This window comes from Dasypus novemcinctus, chromosome 7 (genome assembly GCF_030445035.2).
Source record: "Dasypus novemcinctus isolate mDasNov1 chromosome 7, mDasNov1.1.hap2, whole genome shotgun sequence".
Classification (NCBI taxonomy): Eukaryota; Metazoa; Chordata; class Mammalia; order Cingulata; family Dasypodidae; genus Dasypus; species Dasypus novemcinctus.
Window position 1 is genome coordinate 49825589 of NC_080679.1, and position 18622 is coordinate 49844210.

An 18622-nucleotide genomic window follows, 5' to 3' on the forward strand; every position below is an offset into this window, starting at 1 on the left:
AGAGACATATTTGAAAAGATGATCAAGAATGTGGAAAGGGCTTTATTTTCTTCATCTGTTCTAGAAATATTTTTTTGCCATACAATTATCAGAGTACTTTGAATTCAGCCTTCTCAAAAAGTCTGAACAATATGCATGGAACCGTGCAAGATGACTTGAATATAAATAAAGCACAGTGCTGCTCTCAGTGAGTTGATAACTTGTTCAGAAACTAATCATGTTGGAAGCGGACTTGGCCCAATGGATAGGGCATCCACCTACCACATGGTAGGTCCGTGGTTCAAACCCTGGGCCTCCTTGACCTGTGTGGAGCTGGCCCATGTGCAGTGCTGATGCACACAAGGAGTGCCCTGCCATGCAGGGGTGTCCCCCGCGTAGGGGAGCCCCACGTGCAAGGAGTGTGCCCCATAAGGAGAGCCTCCCAGTGTGAAAGAAAGTGCAGCCTGCCCAAGAATGGCGCCGCATACACACAGAGCTGACGCAACAAGATGACGCAACAAAAAGAAACACAGATTCCTGGTGCCGCTGATAAGGATAGAAGCGGTCACAGAAGAACACACAGCAAATAGACAGAGAGCAGACAACTTGGGGGAGGGGGGGAAGGGGAGAGAAAAATAAATCTTTAAAAAAAAAAAAAAGAAACTAATCATGTAACATTCCAGGCCAACATCATGTCATACATCAAGGCCCAGGATATGTTGGGACTGGCAGGTCCATCACTGGGGCTGAGTTATGTGACACAAGGATGATTCTGAATTCTGATGGACTTTGAATGCCTAGGAATTTGGGTTTCTGTTAGACGAAAGAGTTAGCATGGCATTCTTAGAAGCTCTTTGTTATAAACATGGTCATAGCAAATTAATATTTTCATTCACAAGCTAATTGGATGCAGAGATACAGCATAGTGGTAATTCATAATAATCATCATTTCATATTAAGAAATCTTGCCTGAATGATAAACTGTTATAAATGCTATCATAAGAATCATGCAATATGTAGCTGATGTTCTAAGGAGAAAAACATTTCCATATCAGTTAATATTTAGTTAAAAATTTCTTTGCTCTTAACCCATTTATTCACTTTTCTTAATGCTGTTAAAGAATCTAACATTTGGCTAAAATGATCTTTGGGTTGGCATGAACAGTGGTTTCAGGGCCTCAAAAATATCACAGCACTATCATTTCATTTTTATTCATATAAAAGCTTGATTTTTTTCTAATTTACACATAAAATTTAATTTTCAAACTCAGGGTGAAGTGTTTTAAAGAACAAAATCAAATTTATAAGTATCAGGGCTTGTGGTATTGAACTTTTCTATAATCACATAGCAGTACAGAGCTTTTAAAAGTATTTTATAACATTTGGGATTTGTCTGCTTATTATCAACAGGGAATAGGAAAATGGGAGCCATGGATAAATAAATTGGCAAATGCTCCTCCAATTCCTAGAGATATGTTCTTTAATGAAATCATTGTACCAACTCTGGATACAGTTCGATACTCAGCATTAATGGAATTGTTGACCACCCATCAGAAACCTTCAATATTTGTAGGACCAACAGGAACTGGAAAGAGTGTTTATATTATTGTGAGTATTATAGAAATCTCTAAGAATATTATTTTTAAACTTCCTGAAATAGTAGGCTTAAATCATTTTTTAAAACACTCAAGTATTTTCATGTTTGCACCTCAGAGAAATTGCTCTTGTTTTCTAGAAAATTGAGTAAAGGTATGATGCCATTTTATATCATGAAAACTATTGTCCCATTTATTTAGGTATTTTAATAACTGCGGTCACCCCTCGGGCTGAAGCGTGGTTTGCTGGCCTGGCGGGGGAGCGGCCGCGGTAGACCAAGCCGCTGCCCCCATAATAGGGTGGCTGGTCGAACTCACCGCCACCCCTGAAGGAAGCTCGGCATGGGCGCAGAGTGCCCTCGGGTCTCCCCTTCTCGGCAGCCATGCTTCCGCGGCCGCCCCTCCTCCCGGATGGCGCCACACGATGCCTTCTTTCTCCCTGCGCAGGCGCAGGGCAGAAAATTCCAGTCTGCCCTTTTCCCCTCCCCCGACAGCAGCAACAGCCATGTGTGGGCGGAAAAATCCAGCCCGCCCTTTTCCCCTCCCCCGACAGCAGCAACAGCCAGGTGTGGGCGGAAAAATCCAGCCCGCCCTTTTCCCTTCCCCCGACAGCAGCAACAGCCAGGCGTGGGCGGGAAACTCAAGTCTGCCCTCCACCCCAGCAACAGCAGCCACCAATCCCTAAACCCTGCCCCTTCCCCCAGCAACAGCGACAGCCAATCCCTAACCACCACCCCTCCCCCGTCCAGTACCGCCCACTGACCTTTCGCCGGCAACCAATCAGAACAGGGCGTGGCTTCGACCAATCAGCCTTCCCCAGCCCCTATAAAACTGTTGCCTCTCCCTCAGTAAAGTGGACTTGCGTGTTTACCTTGTCTCCGCGGTAGTTCTTCTGCCGTGCGCCCTCCAGTCCTGAGAGCCCCCGACAAGGGCCTGGCCTCCCTTGTCCCCAGTTCGTCGCCTGCTTCTCCGGGCGACCCCTTCGTCGCCTGCTTCTCCGGGCGACCCCTTCGTCGCCGGCTTCGCCGGGCGACCCCGTCAGCCGAACCGCGCAACCCCTTGTGAGACCGATCCCTCGTCTGCTGCCGGACCGACCCCTCGTCCCAGGTGGGACCGACCCCTCGTCCCAAGCGGGACCGACCCCTCGTCCAGAGCTGGACCGACCCCTCGTCCGCAGCCAGACCCCACCTCTACCGACCGAGCAAGCCGCCGCAAATAACAGCTTGTTCAGGATGAAGAATTTCATATCCCTGGAAAAACATGTTTTAATTATACTCTATTCAATTTTCTAGATAACTTACTATCTGAAGGATTACTATGTTGTAATAAGACTGATTTTCCTTAGTGATTTCTGGAGTCACACTGTTGTGTGTTAGTTAAGGTAACACTAACTGTTAAAACAAAGTCCCAATTTTCAGTAGCTTTTTATAAAGCTGATGTTTTCTTAAGTTTGGGAATCATATTGATGAGACCAGTATCTGCCTCTAGTTCCAGATTTCTGAAGACAGGAAGCTTACTAGAGTCAATAGGAGGTAGTATATAAAAAGAATATAATTCTATTAGTGGCCAGTGTTTGGAATGGCAAGTAAGTACGAGTTTTCCCAGTGTCAAGTGGAGAGTGTGGAAGATAACTGGATGGGAGTCCTCTTTGTGCTCCACTTTATAAAAACTAAAAACTTGCAGGTATTAGGGAATAGCCAAGAGAGGTGAAGGGGAAAAGTTTTGATTGAGATTGTAAATTGAGGTGTTGATTTGGCCTGGAATTTTAAAGAAATAACTGAAAATCTACAGAAAACTAAGGGATTAACCCAAGATGTCCTCAAGAGGCAGGGAATTGAGATTTGACGTGGTAAAAGGCAGTGATTGCAGAAAAAGCCATTTATCTCCATCAAGTTCAGCCAAGGCAATAAACTACCCAGGCAAAACTCATTACTTTTTTTACAAAATTGGAAACATTCCTTACATTTTATGATTTGCTTTTTTTCTGAACAACATACTGTAAATATTTTCCTATTTCATTGTTTTCTGCAAGATGACTTTAATGACATCATAGTGTTCTGTTCTTTAATTGTATGATTATCAATTCAAGCTCCTGATTTTTCTAGGTTCTGCTTTAAAAGTATGACTGCAGTGAACATTTTTGTAGCTAACCCTTTGTTTTTTATCTCTGCTTATTTGCTTAGGATAAATTCCTAGATTCCTAAAAGAGAAACTGCTGACTTATGAAAAATATTGTTAAACCATTCTTCAGAAAGAGTATGCTAATTCACATCCTACTAGCAGTTTATGATAGCCGCATTGGCATTTCTTTATTGTCATTATATTTTCATCTAATCCATCTAGAATTTATTTTCATATATAATAAACAACTGCCTTTGTGCCAATGACTGAAAAATCTTTTATAACCATGTGCTTGAAAGAATACCTTTTATCATATACTAAATTCTAGAATGTACCAGAGTCTCAATCAGAATATTCTACTTTACTGATTTGATCCAGCCCTAGTAATACTTTGTTTAAATTCCTTATGTATAAATATTTGATATCTGATAGTGTTAACCATCAACTTATCTCCCTATCTCCAAGTTTTCTTTCTTTTAAAAAGTATTTCTTGGTTGTTTTTATTTTCCATCCTTCACAGAGTATAAGCTCAAATTCCTATGGGGACTAAGTATGTAGCATAAATGTATGAAATGCACTAGGTGAAAAAATTAGCAGTAAGACACTTTTAATGCATCCAATTTTAATGCAACCTGTTAACAAGAATTAATGCTAGAGTCTCACTATGGATTTTCAGTTTGAGAACAATAGATGAACTTTATAATCATTTTGTCTCTTAGGACCACTAAAGAACATATGTGATTTTCTTCATATATATATAGTTCCTAGGTATTTTGTATTTTTTGCTGCTTAAATGAATGGATGCTTTTCCTTTATATTTTAATTAGTTTTAAAATAATACAATAATTGGATTTTGTATATTTTTATCTGGCTATGTAGAGTAATTCATTTAATTCTAATAATTTTTTAGTTTCTTCCTTGATCACTCTTGTCATCTAAAGGTAATGATTTTTAAATATTTCTTCAATAATTATATTAAAAGCTGCAAATTTTTAAATTTCTTTTTAAAAAATTTATTTCTACCCACCCCTCATTGTTTGCACTTGCTGACTGCTCATTATGTGCTCGTCTTCATTTTAGGAGGCCCCGGGAACTGAACCTGGGATGTCCAATGTGGGAGGGAGGGAGGGAGGCACCCAATTGCTTGAGCCACATCTGCTCCCTGCTTGTTGTGTGTCTCCTCATTGCGTCATTTCCCTGTGGCAGCCCATCACATCAGCTTGCTGTCTTGACCCACATCTGCTTCCCAAAAGCTGCAACTTTTACTCACACTTTTCCTGTCAAGATTCTTTTCCTTTGCCCCTCTCTTTTCTGGGTGCTGTTCAGCCATCCCTTGGTGTCCTAAACACTAGAAAATTTTTTTCCAAGATACTTGTGCCTGTTCTCATGCTACCTTTCCAGGAGAGAAGTGAGTCCTGTGTCTCTCTAATCCACTATCTTCCCAGAAGTCTGCACAATTTATGTTTTGAAATACTTTTCAACAATAACCCTGCCCCAGTCAAGAATACAGAGAGGTATTTCGGGGCTCTGTTTCCCCCCAGAATCTTTGAACAAACAGCAAGAACTGGTAGAAGCATCATTATCAAAGTACCAGAAAACAGTGAAAGAACTGCAGTAATAGAGCAAGTGCCCTATCAAGAAATAGGCTACTTAAAAGCAGCAGAATCTCATGGCATCCTGGCTGGCCTCTCTTCTACCCCTCACTGGCTTGACCCAGAGCCAGCCTGCACTCCCTGTATGGATTCCTGCTCCTGGTTCCAGAGGGAGCAGAGTTATCCTTGTAACATGCTGGGAGAATGTGCGTCTGACCCAATCATGTATGTCTGACCCATTCTATCTGGTGGTGGCTTGAGGGGCTTGCGATCGCAGAACTCGCCCTTCTTGTAGAAGGTAGCTCAGGGAGCTCCCCTATAGAACATTATGGGAGGACAGTCAAGTAGCTGCATAGGGCAAAGCTGTTTTTTGTTTGTTAGTTTTTTTAATTAAAAAAAAATTATTGAAATTTTGCTGGCTGTGGGACATAGAGAACAGTTCATGGGACCATGTGGAAACTGTTTCTTGGGTAAGAGGGGACCATTGTATCCATGTAAACAGGGAAATTGTTATGGCCAACTGTGCATGCATCAGACAAGCTACATGTGCAGAAAGGACCAGTGAGGCCCCTCTGTTTTGACCTGGAGCTATTCTCTCAGCTCACTGTATGGATAAGCTCTGAAGGAGAACATCTGCACAGGTCAATCTGCAAACACTAGGAGAGGTGTTTTCTTTTTTCTTTTTTCCTTTTTTTAAATTAGCTCCTGACATTCAAGGAAAGCTCTGTCATAATAGTAGCTGGATAGAAGCTTAAGGAACAGATGCCTCAGAGTCTAAATTTCAGTGATAACACAATAAAATATCAAAATGTCCTTGTTTCAAAAAAAGATTACAAAACATACAAAGAAACAGGAAGTGATAGCCCAGGTGAAGGAGAAATTTAAAACATTAGAAACCATTGATGAGGAGGACCACACCTGGGACATTTCAAAGACTTAAAAAAAATGGTCCTATGTTTTTTATTTATTATTTTTATTGAAATGATAATGCTGTAATGATTGAAGTGATAAAGGCACAACTATGTGATTATGCCACATACCATTGATTGTACACTTTGGATTAATTGTATGCTTTATTAATATGTATCAATAAAATTGATTTGTTAAAAAAAAATGGTCCTAAACATGTTCAGAGTTAAAGGAAAATGTGGACAAAGAACTAAAGGAAGTTGGGAAAACAACAGGTGAACACAAAGAGGAGATCAATAGAGATATGGAAATTATGAAAAGGAACCAAACAGAGCTGAAAACCACAGTAACAGAAATTAAAAATTCTCTAGAGGGGTTCAGCAGCAGATAGGAGCTGGCAGATGAAATAATTAATGAACCTGAAGAGAAGACAATTGAAAGCATCCAGTAGAAGGTTGAAAGAATGAAGGAAAAAAGAGAGCCTGAGAAATTTATGGGACACCCTTAAGGGAATTCCCAAAGAAGAAGAAATAAAGAACTAGAATATTCAAAGAAATAATGGCTGAAAAGTCACAAATTTAACAAAAGACATGGATGTGTATATTCAAGATGCTCAACAAACTCCAAACAATATAAACCTAAGTAGATGGACACCACGCCATGTTATAATCAAACTTTTGGATGCCAAAGGTAAAGAGAATTTGGAGAGCTGTAAGAGAGAAACAATATGTCACATACAAAGGAACCTCAGTAAAATTAAGTGCCAATTTTTCCTCAGACACCATGGGGGCAAGAAGGCAGTGGGAAGACATATTTAAAGTGCTGAAAACAAAAAATTACCAGCAAAGCAGTTTATATTTGGCCAAACTGTCAGGAATGAAGGAGGGATTAAGATATTCTCATATAAACAAGCTGAGGGAGTTTGTCACCACTAGACTGGCCCTACAAGAAATGCTAAAGGAATTTCTGCAGGCTGAATGAAAAAGGTACTAGATGATTGTCTGAAGCCATGTGAAGAAATAAATATCTCCAATAAAGATAATAACAGGTAAATATAAATACAAGTTTCACTGTATTTTACTTCCTACAGGATCTAAGAGGTAAAAGCAAAAAACATAATGATAAATCAGTGGTATAAATATGTAATTTTTTCTCTTTTTAATTTAAAAAAAAAGAGACTACATAAATGTTACATAAAATATATAGGGGATTCCCATATGTCCCACTCCCAACCCCTCCCACATTTTCCCAAATTAGGAACATCCTTCATTAGTGTGGTGTATTTGTTACAACTGATTAACACATTTTGGAGTATTGCCACTAAGCATAGATTATAGTTTACATTGTAGCTTACACTCTCTCTCACACAATTTTGTAAGTTATGATCAAATATATAATAGCTTGTACCTGTCATTACAATGTCATTCAGGGCAATTCCCAAGTCCCCAAAATGTGCTCATATTACACCTGTTTTTCCCTCTCCCTCCCCTCAGAACCTCCAGTGATAGAAGTTCTTCCATTGCTAGAAACACAATAAGTCTATATTAGAATACCAGTAAGTCTACTCTAGTCCATCATTCAATCCCCATTCCTGAGGATTCTGGGATGGTGATGCCCACTCCACCTCTAATTGAGAGGGGCTTAGATCCCATGGGGCAGATGAAGGAGACTATCTTGCTTGCAGTTGTAGACTCTCTCTGGTCCTTGGGATAGTTGTTGTCCATCATCATCTCCTTGTTAGTTGTCCTGGGTAAGTCCAGTGAACTGGAAAGAAGGTGCTGCAACTCTGTTGAGATTCAGGGCCCAGTTGGCACATGGACAGCCCAAATTAAATATGTAATTTGTGACAACTTTATAAAAGTGGGTAGACAGAGGGGTATGCTATTGGAGTTAGGCTAGGATCAAGACGAAAATTTAAAAAGATTGTTATAGATTTAGGATGTTAAATCAAGCCCCATGGTAACCCAAAGAAGATATCAAGGTACATGTAAATTCATAGAGACAGAAAGAGAACAGGTTACCCTAGGAGTTGGGGGTAGGAGCAATGGGGAATTAATATAAAATGGGTGTAGAAAAAAAGATAAACTGAGAAATAATGGCAATTAAATTCAATGCATGATACTGGATGGAATCTATGAATGGAGGAGAAAAGGCTTGAAATGATATTATTGGTACATAAAAAATTGGTATATATATTGTAAACTTTATATCGATATTAAATTTCTTGAACTTGATAACTGCACTTAATGTTATTACACAAGTGTACAACTTTGTTCATAGGAAATGTACATGGAGGTATTATGTGTGCAAGGAGTATGATGTGTGGAACCTGCTCTCAAATGCTAAGAAGGTGAATGGATGGACAGATAGAGCAAAAGAATGACACTGCACAGATGACAAAATGTTAAAATTGAATTTGGGTATCTGGAGATGGGGGTTATGTTAGAATTCTCATTATGGAGTTTGTATTATTTTTGCAACTGTCCCATAAGTTTGAAATTATTTCAAAATAAAAATTAAGTACTTTTCATAGTAACATACTTGCCTTATTGGTGTCTTTGATAAGACTTTCCTTAGTATTTCACTTTAAAGAAATATGGTTGGAATTATACTTTTCTGTGTTAATACATTCCTTTCTAAGGGGTAGATATTCTATGGATTTAAATGCTGTATGCTAGCCATCCTCTTATAATGTTGACTGTGAACCTGTTGCTTAATTGGGCAGATGCATTCAAAATAATGTTTCAAATAAGTTGACGGTGTTAGAGCTTATAAAGTGAACTTTACCAAAGAATGAAGCAATAGAGCATTTAAGGATAATATTATATGATTACCATAGACAACTGTTGTTAGGATTAAATTGATAATTAATTGTGGTTAGGGTGTAATGGGGATACAAATGGGCTTGTTTCTTCAGCAGGACGCAGTAATGGAGCAAGAATTGATTGTTCTTTGTTCTTTGGAAAAGGGATTTAAGAATCAAGTTTCTAGCAGAGATGGCCAGAATCAACTGGCAGGAGGGGCTATTTATCTCTCTTCCAGGGAAACTGACACTAAATCTTGGCTTCCTTCCATCCAGCTGGTGGGAAATCTAGGAATCCATGCTAATTAGATGTTCTGTTACTGAGTGCTCCTGGGCAGGTGATCTGATCTCTGTTTCAGAAGTTTATTTGGTCTTGAATATTGTAGTTTTGTTTTAATGCTGACTTGAGGTTGTCCATGATCTTTCCCTTCTATTGCCCCAATAAATTAAGAGTTGGTTGTAATTGTAAATAATAGAGATATACAGCTGTAGTGTTAAAATTTCTTCAGTGAAAGAAAATAAAATTTTGAGATAATGCTATATAACTTTCATTTCCATGACATGATTTCACTGATAAGTTATTCTTATAAAATGCTTAATGAACCTTTTGTATGTACTTACATTCTATCGGGGAAATGATTATGTAGTAAATTTAATTTTATATTAATTTTCTATTCAAATTATTTCAATTTCAAGTATTTCAATTTTAAATAGTAGTTGAAAAAAGTGTTATTCCAGTTAGAAGTTACATAAAAACATTATTATAATAATGATACTTTACAACAAATACTGAAGACACAGACTGAGAGCAAATTTTAATTGTGGTGGAAAGGTGTCTGCAACTTCACACGTTTTACATAGTTAATGGGGCTTAACCTAATCATCATTTGAAAATACAATATTTATATTTATGATGTTTGTTTTTCTTTTTTAAAGTTAAGCTTTATTGGCATACAAGTATTTTCCCTTTCACATAACTACATAGCTTTTTAAAAACAATTTTAATCAATACATATAATTTGATCATTAAATTGAAAAGAGATACTAGAGTAGTTTTTATAAGTGAGTACTTAATCTTGAATGTTATCTGTTAACATTAAAAATATTCATTTTTCAGTGGACCAAGTATAATTTTATCTATAGGGAAACTATAAGACATATTGATAATGCATTTGAAGTAAAGACAAAGCATATCTGATGGATAGCTTATGAAAACAAAACTTTTCTTAATATAATTTTTAAGGAATCTGGTGAAAAGTGAACTGTACTTAAGATTTTTTGAAAAATCAAGGTTGATAAGCACCTGGATTTATAGAAACGATTGGATAATGGTCTGAATTATGTATTTTATCTGTATATATAACACAAGTAACTCACAGCCCCATAGTGTATTGATTGTACACTTGAGTTACTTTTGCTCTTTATTTGCATTTACTTGGTCTATGTTTGCCTTTTTTTTTCTTTAACTTTTAGCATTTCTGAATCACTTTGTCTTAGAATCAGCTCATAGCTGCATTTGTGTGTGTGTGTTAATCTGAGCCTATTTTTTCTTTTAACAAGGAAATTGATCTTAGATTCATAAATTGACATGAATGTTTAGACAAACTTCTTATTCAAATTTCTGCTTAGATTTTTATGCTCTTTTTTAAAAGTTCAAATCTGTTGCTCTGGTGGTGTTCCTATTGATTTAGAATGTTATATAAACTATTTAAAATTCTAGTGTTATTTAAATATTTTAAAACTGATTTTTTTTCTAAATTTCTAAATTCTGAATTTACAAATAATTGATGCCGTGAATGAAACAGTATCTATTGACCTCCTACCTTTGTCCAGTTACCTAGGAAAAGTATCATATTGTTACTTCCTTCAATATTCTCCTCACCACTTTTAGACAGATTTTTAAAATCTCAGTTTATTATTGCTAAATTATTTTTAATATTATGGATCCAATCTTTTTGTAGTTATGTTGCATTTGAATTTTCATAGCTATCTATACTTACTATAGTTAGATTTAATTCTGTTTTTATTTTTTTTTATTTTTTTATTTTTTATATTTATTTTTTTATTGACTTTGTAATAATATTACATTAAAAATATATATGTGAGGTCCCATTCAACCCCACCCCCCCACCCCACCTCTCCCCCCCCCCCCCCCCCAGCAACACTCATTCCCATCATCATGACACATCCATTGGATTTGGTAAGTACATCTTTGGGCACCTCTGCACCTCATAGTCAATGGTCCACATCATGGCCCATACTCTCCTCCATTCCATCCAGTGGGCCCTGTGAGGATTTCCAATGTCCGGTGATTGCCTCTGAAGCACCATCCAGGGCAGCTCCATGTCCCAAAGCCTCCACCTCTCATCTCTTCCTGCCTTTCCCCATACCCATCAGCCACCATGTCCACTTTTCCCAATCCAATGCCTCCTCTTCTATGTGGACATTGGATTGGTTGTGTCCATTGCACCTCTATGTCAAGAGGAGGCTCAGATTCCACATGGATGTTGGATGCAATCCTCCCACTTTCAGTTGTAATCACTCTAGGCTCCATGGTGTGGTGGTTGTCCTTCTTCAACTCCATCTTAGCTGAGTGTGGTAAGTCCAATAAATCATATTGTAGGTGCTGGAGTCTGTTGAGGCTCAGGACCTGGCTATCACATTGTCAGTCCAGAGATTCAAATCCCCTAAATATATCTTAAACCCCAACGTTAACTGCACCTCCAGCACATTAGCATGAAAGTCTTATGAAGGAAGATCCCATCTGAGTCCAGATTCATCACACATAAACACCAGTTCCAAAAAGGGGCCATCTGACCTGGTAGTTAACCCCATCGGCCATGACCATAACTCCCATGGGTCTCTTTAGCCCTCGAAGGAACCGATATCTGGGGGTTGTATCTGCTTTATCTGTCTCTCTGACTCTGCTCAGTTGTGCATGAGGGCAATCCTTCTGCCAGCCTCCAGACTCTTTTTTAGAAACTCGTAGCCATATAAACTCATTTCTCTTTTCCATTTCCCCCTTACTTTAGTTCAAACAGCATTTTAAAGTCATGTTATTTTATGTGACAGGGATATTCTGCTGATCCACATTGAACCTTCCGTATAAGGTCATTTTCCAGTTGCATCATCAGTTGGTAGTTGATAGTGGTCCCTCGGTGTAATTCTGTTTTTAAATGGTTTCAGTGCTCACTGCCAAACCTTTCATGCCAATATTTATCATGGGTTGGGGATTTCTTTATCTTCATTCTCATCTTGTATAGTCCATCTCTCTATCTGCTCATCCATCCATCTATCCATCCTTTTATCTAACAAATATTTATTGATTACCCTCCATATGACTGCCACTGTTAGCTAAAAAAAGGTAATAAAAATATTTAACTACGTTATATATTATGTAGGCAAGCAAAGTCAAACTTTTTTAGAGAGAAAATCTTAAGCCAATACAGGAAACTTGAGTGAATTTTCTTTACAAGAATTTTCTTTACAAGAACATGTCATAAGATATATCTTTATTACAATTACTGCTCAGGGCTTCTTTCCTTAAATAAACATAATAGCTTATTTTTTAACTATTTTTTCTATTTAAATTATAACCAATAAGATTTTAATCATACAGTCATAAAAAAGACATTTTAATGATAACATCATGAAAAAAAATTCCTACTTTTTGGAGTAGGAATGGAGTGCGCCCCATTCCTGCTTTATGCTATTCTCGTTCAGGGGATAGAGCAGAAAGTCTTCAGAGATTTTTTAAGAACTTCCTTTTAGAATGTACTCATTTCATGCAAGAGAGAATAATTTTAAATTTAAAAATAAATCCTGCTGGGTTGGTGGAAGGAGTGAAAATTAGTCCTTAATTCAGTATCTCTGATCAACTCTTTACCCTCTTTCCTTCCTGTTTTCTCCATCTGTTCTGCCTCCCAAGTACTCCTGACATGTGTGTTCATTGTGGTTAGTAGGGGGAAATCATAGTTGCTTTTTAAAATATAGGTGTTACGATGATACGTAAGTTAAAATTTGAAGATGTGTTTTTAAGTTTTTCATTTGTTTAATTATGGTAGTGTTTAGCATACAATCACATTATGAAAAGGGGACTTGCTTAAGTATTTACCACTAGATTTTTTTGGTTAATAATCTACTATCTTATATGCAATAAAGCTGAGTGTTGAAAGCACTTATTGCAAGTAAAATTTGGAATAGGAGAAAGCTAACTCACCTTTTCCCCTGTCTTACCCATTTGTGCATAGTGATAGTAGTACTCATTAGGAAAATATGACTTACTTAAGATTTTTTCTAACAAACTCGCCCTTAATTGGGAAGAGGGACCAACATATCCAGGATGCTTTAGTGGGGAGAAGGAAAAGGAAGGAGGAGAGAAACAAGTATATTTTGAGGATACATTTGTTGATTAAGAACAAGTGTAATTGCACCTGCTTTTCAGTGAATTCCATTTCCAAAATGTAATTATATTACTAAAGCTTCCTACCTTATAGACAGATAACTTGGTATATAATTGGAACGAAAATAAGGCATATTAAAAAGAACATGGATTCTGGAGAGACAAGTGGCAGTCTGTACTACTGCCCCCTTAGGCAAGTTCTTCAGACTCTGAGTTCCCTTAGTTTCAAGTTAAGAACAAATGTGTACTCTGCATGGTGGTTATGAAAATCAAAGATGGGACAAGCATGGGACCTGGACAGGCAGAGGCAACTCTACTGACGTGGCAGCTGTTATTACTATTGTGTCTATCTCTTTTTACATTGTTTTGATACTCTAAGATTAAATTTGAGGCTGTCAACAATGATATTTAGTGTTTATTCTGAAATGTCAAAATATTCTGACTATGGCTTGTTTTATTATTTCCTGTTACATAGAATTTTCTTTTAAATCAACTCAATAAGGAAATCTACAAGCCTCTGTTAATTAACTTCTCAGCACAAACCACAGCAGCTCAAACTCAAAATATCATCATGTCAAAACTGGACAAAAGAAGAAAGGGAGTTTTTGGTCCTCCTCTAGGCAAGAGAATGGTAATTGCTCTCTTTCTTTCTATGCACATGCACTGCTACAGTCAGAACTAGGAAACCAATTATGGGATGCCTGACTATAAGTGGCTTCACAAATATTTGTCCTGTTTTTTTAATCACAAATTTTGATCTAAAAGTTTTCCTAAAATTTGTGATTATTTTTCTACTTGCATTAGACAACTTGAAATGAAAAAACAAACAAACACACACAAATACTTGAAACAAGTAACTGAAAGTAGAATACTCATCTGGGGAGTGACCCATGTCCCTAATTCTCTCACTGTAAATTTTCACTCAGTTCTTGCTGCTTGCTCTTCTAGCCCTTTAAATAACCCAGCTTTCAATTCACTTATCTGTGCTCTGTGAAAACCCTCACCCTCGTCACTGGAAGGTTATACTCCTTTAAAAATCTTGCCTTTCTCATTTATTTTAATGTATTGAAGTTGTACAAAGAAAAAAGTATGTCAAGAAACAAATTGTACAAAGGGATTAATAAGTCCCAAACTACTAAACCTATAAAGGTTAGTAATGAGAGTATATCCTTTCTAGAGGAAGTAAAGACCCTAAAAGCATGGATACTAAGGGATATTATTTGTGATGGGGCGGGAGGGAACCTCACTAATGACTTACATGCTGTACAAGAAGATAAGTGAATTCTTTGCCACAGACTTTTTTATGCAACAGGACACTACTTTAAGAGGTTAGCATCTAATACCTCTTCTCTTTTCCTTCTCAGGTTGTCTTTGTAGATGATGTCAATATGCCTGCTCGGGAGGTTTATGGGGCTCAGCCACCCATTGAATTACTTAGACAGTGGTTAGATCACTGGAATTGGTATGACCTTAAAGATTGTTCCATGATTAAACTCGTGGATATTCAAATCATGTGTGCTATGGGACCTCCAGGTACAGTTTATGAGTTTGTGATTATTTTATTTTTTAATTTTAAATCACTCTGGCTATATCTAAAAAGATAGTTAGAGAAAGAAAAAGAAGCCCAATTATACTCTTTGAATTGGAGTGTTTCGTGTCTATTTGGGCTGAGAAGTAGTTAGTACTACAAAGTGGGTGGCCCTGGTTGGGTTGAGGCTGTTTGCATTAGTCAGCCAAAGGGGTGCTAATGCAAACTACCAGAAATCTGTTGACTTTTATAAAGGGTATTTGTTTGGGGTAAAAATTTACAGTCACAAGGCCCTAAAGAGTCCAATTCAAGATACCATAAGAGGTACTTTCTCACCCAAAGTCATTGGCCACATATTAAAGCAAGATGTTGGGTGAGGATTCAGCCTTCCTCCCTCCTCTTATGGCTCTGTGGTCCCAGCTTCTTCCTATCTCAGCTGTAGGTTGACAGAGGCTCATCTCTCTTCCCAGGGCCTCTGCTATGTCTAACTAGCTGTCTCTCTTCCTCTGTGTTCTTCTTCTCTGTGAGAGTCTGATTTTTTGCCCACCAAGTGGGATGGGACTCAAGGCCAAGTTGCACTCCAATGATGTGGTTGAATAAAGCCCTAATCTTAACGTAATTTAATCAGACATTACAGCTGAATCTAATACAAAGGGTATCATACCCAGAGGAACTGACCAGTTTACAAACATAATCAATATCTCTTTTTGGAATTCATAAATAATATCAAACTGCCACACTGTTTTTCTACCAACTCTTCCGAATCCTTGTCTTCCTTCCCCCGCCCCCCCCAACCAACCTTCTGGGACTTTGCTCCCCATTTCTTGGACCTGAGACTTTTAATGCCCCAGGGCAGCTTATCTTCCTGTTTCATTCCTTAATGCTTCAACTGTGTGAGTTTGTCCCTGCTTCAGAATTCAACTTTCCAGTACTCAAGTCCCATTTTAATGAGTGTCTGGATTTAGATGGCCATTGAGAGGAATGTGAGTAGGAAATGGCAATAGAATTAGCCCTTAAAGAGGAATATATAAACTCAAGGGAATCTCTATGTAGGGGAAATTTTATATGCTGGATTGTCTCAAATGACTTGATGCAACTAACTGGACATCTGCAACTCTTCTCTCCCTGGGCTAGAGTTTGTATCCTATTTTTTAGAAAATTCTTTCTCATAACATTTCTTCAAGAAATCTCTGGTATTTTCCTCCTAATTCCTAACTTTAACCTGTATTGCAGACAATTTGCTTTGAGTCCAATCATTGCTCTACACATTATTAGAGAAGTTCTGGGATTACAAAATAATCATGGATAAAATACAGGATTCCTACCACCACCCCACCATTAAAATCATGCATTGGTGTGTAACATTTGTTACTACTGATGATAGAACATTTTTATAACTGCACTATTAACTGAAGTCCATGGTTTAACATAGGGGTCACTGTTTATGTAGTGTAGTTCCTGGGCTTTTCTTTGTTGGAAGGTTTTTGATTACTGATTCAATATTTTTACTAATAATTGGTTTGTTGTGATGCTCTATTTCTTCTAGAATCAGTGTAGGTTGCTTGTGTGTTTCTAATGTATTCATTTCATCTAGTTCATCTAATTTATTGACATACAGTTCATAGTATCCTATTACAGTCCTTTTTATTTCAGTGGGGTCAGTAATAATGTCCCCTTTTTCATTTCTGATTTTAGTTATTTGTATCCTGTCTCTTTTTTTCTTTGTCATTCTAGCTTAAAGGTTTGTCAATTTTATTGATCCTTTCAAAGAGCCAACTTTTGGTTTTGTTGATCCTGGTTTTTTTTTTGTTTTGTTTTTTTTTGTTCATTTATCTCTGCTCTGTTATTTATTTCCTTCCTTCTGCTTGCTTTGGGCATACTGTACTCTTCTTTTTCTAGTTCTTCTAGTTTTGAAATTTGGTCTCTGATTTGAAGTATTTCTTCTTTTTTAATACAAGTATTTAGAGCTATAAATTTCCCTCCCAGCACTGTCTTCACTCCATCTCATAAGTTTTGGTATGTTGTATTTTCATTTTCAATGGCTTCAGGATATTTTCTAGCTTCAGTTCTGATTTTGTCTTTAATCCATTGGCTGTTTAAGAATACATTATTTAATTTCTATGTATTTGTGAATTTCCCATTTCTCCCTCTGTTATTGACTTCTAGCTTCATTCTGTTGTGGTCAGAGACTATACAACATATGATTTCAATGTTTTTTAATTTATTGATACTTGTTTTGTGACTCAACATATGGTCTGTCCTGGAGAATGATCCATGTGCACTTGAAAAGAATGTGTATTGTTTTTTTGTGTGAAGTGTTCTATATATGTCTATTAAATCTGGTTTAGTGTATCATTGAAGTCATGCATCTTTATTGATCTTCTGACTAGATGTTCTATCCCTTATTGGGAGTAGTGTATTAAAGCCTCCTATTATTAATGTGGAATTGTCAATATCTCCCTTCAAATCTGTGAGTATTTGAATATATTTGAAAAATATTTGGGGGCTCTGCTGTTAAGTGTGTATATATATGCAATTGTTACATCTTCCTATTGAATTGCCCCATTTATCAGTATATAATGACTATCTTTGTTCCACATAACTGTTTTTGTCTTAAAGTCTACTTTATCTGATATTAGTATTGTCATCCCAGCTCTCTTTTGGTTGCTATTTGTGTGGTATATTTTTTCCATTCTTTCACCCTCAACTTACTTTGAATTTAAGGTGACTCTCTTACAGACAGCATATAGTAAGGTCATACTTTCTTTACCCATTCTGCCACTCTGTCTTTGGACTGGTAAGTTTAATCCATTTACATTTAAAGTCACTACTGATAATACAGAACTTTCTTCTGCCATTTTGTCATTTAGAACTTGTAAGTGATATCTTTTATGTGCCTTCCTTTTTAATGCCAGATTCTATATTTATTTGATTTTTTAATGTTGTGCTATATTGAGTGCCTCCTTATTTCTGTCTGGATATATTTTTCTTCTGTTTTCCTTATGGCTATTATGGGTTTAAAATTTAACATCTTAAATGTATAATAACAGTTTTATTTGATATCAGGTTTACTTCAATAGCAATGCACATGTACCTCTCTGTCCTTCCACCTTTTTTGTACTTGTTACCATTTATATCTTTGTACATTATATCCAAAATATAGATTTATCATTACTTTTTTAAAAAATTATATTTTAAAATTTATCCCCCCCCCCCATTGTTCCTTCATCTTTCTCCTCATTGTTTTGCTTGCTGTGTCTGCTTGCCTTCTCCAGGAGGCACTGGGAACTGAACCTGGGACCTCACACACGGGAATTAAGTGCCCAATGGTCTGAGCCGCATCCACTCTCCTTGGGCTGCGGCATTTGCTGGCTCATTGCATCTAGTCCATTGCGGCAGGTTGTGGCATCTAGCTCGTTACAGTGGGTTGCATCGTCTAGCTTCTTGTGGCATCTCCTTGTCTTCTTTAGGAGGCACCAGGACCTCCGTGTGGTAGGCGGGTGCCCAACTGGTTGAGCCACATCTGCTTCCTGTCATTACTTTTTATGCATTTGCATTTTAGCATCTGTAGGAAGTAAGAAGTGGAGTTATATACCAAACAATACACTACAATAGTGCTGGCATTTATAATTATCCAAATAGTTACCTTTACTGGCTGTCTTTATTTCTTTCTGCCACTTGGAACCATGGTCT

At 37.3% G+C, this 18622-nt stretch overlaps 1 protein-coding gene across 1 annotated transcript in view; it reads left to right on the plus strand.

Moving 5' to 3' along the window:
• Positions 1–18622, plus strand: part of DNAH7 (dynein axonemal heavy chain 7) — a 334263-nt gene that overhangs the window by 166245 nt on the left and 149396 nt on the right. Inside the window, exons 36-38 of the mRNA XM_058300437.1 lie at positions 1390–1587; positions 13877–14032; positions 14766–14934. Of these exons, the coding sequence (XP_058156420.1) occupies positions 1390–1587; positions 13877–14032; positions 14766–14934 (523 nt within the window). The remainder of the gene's footprint in view (positions 1–1389; positions 1588–13876; positions 14033–14765; positions 14935–18622) is intronic.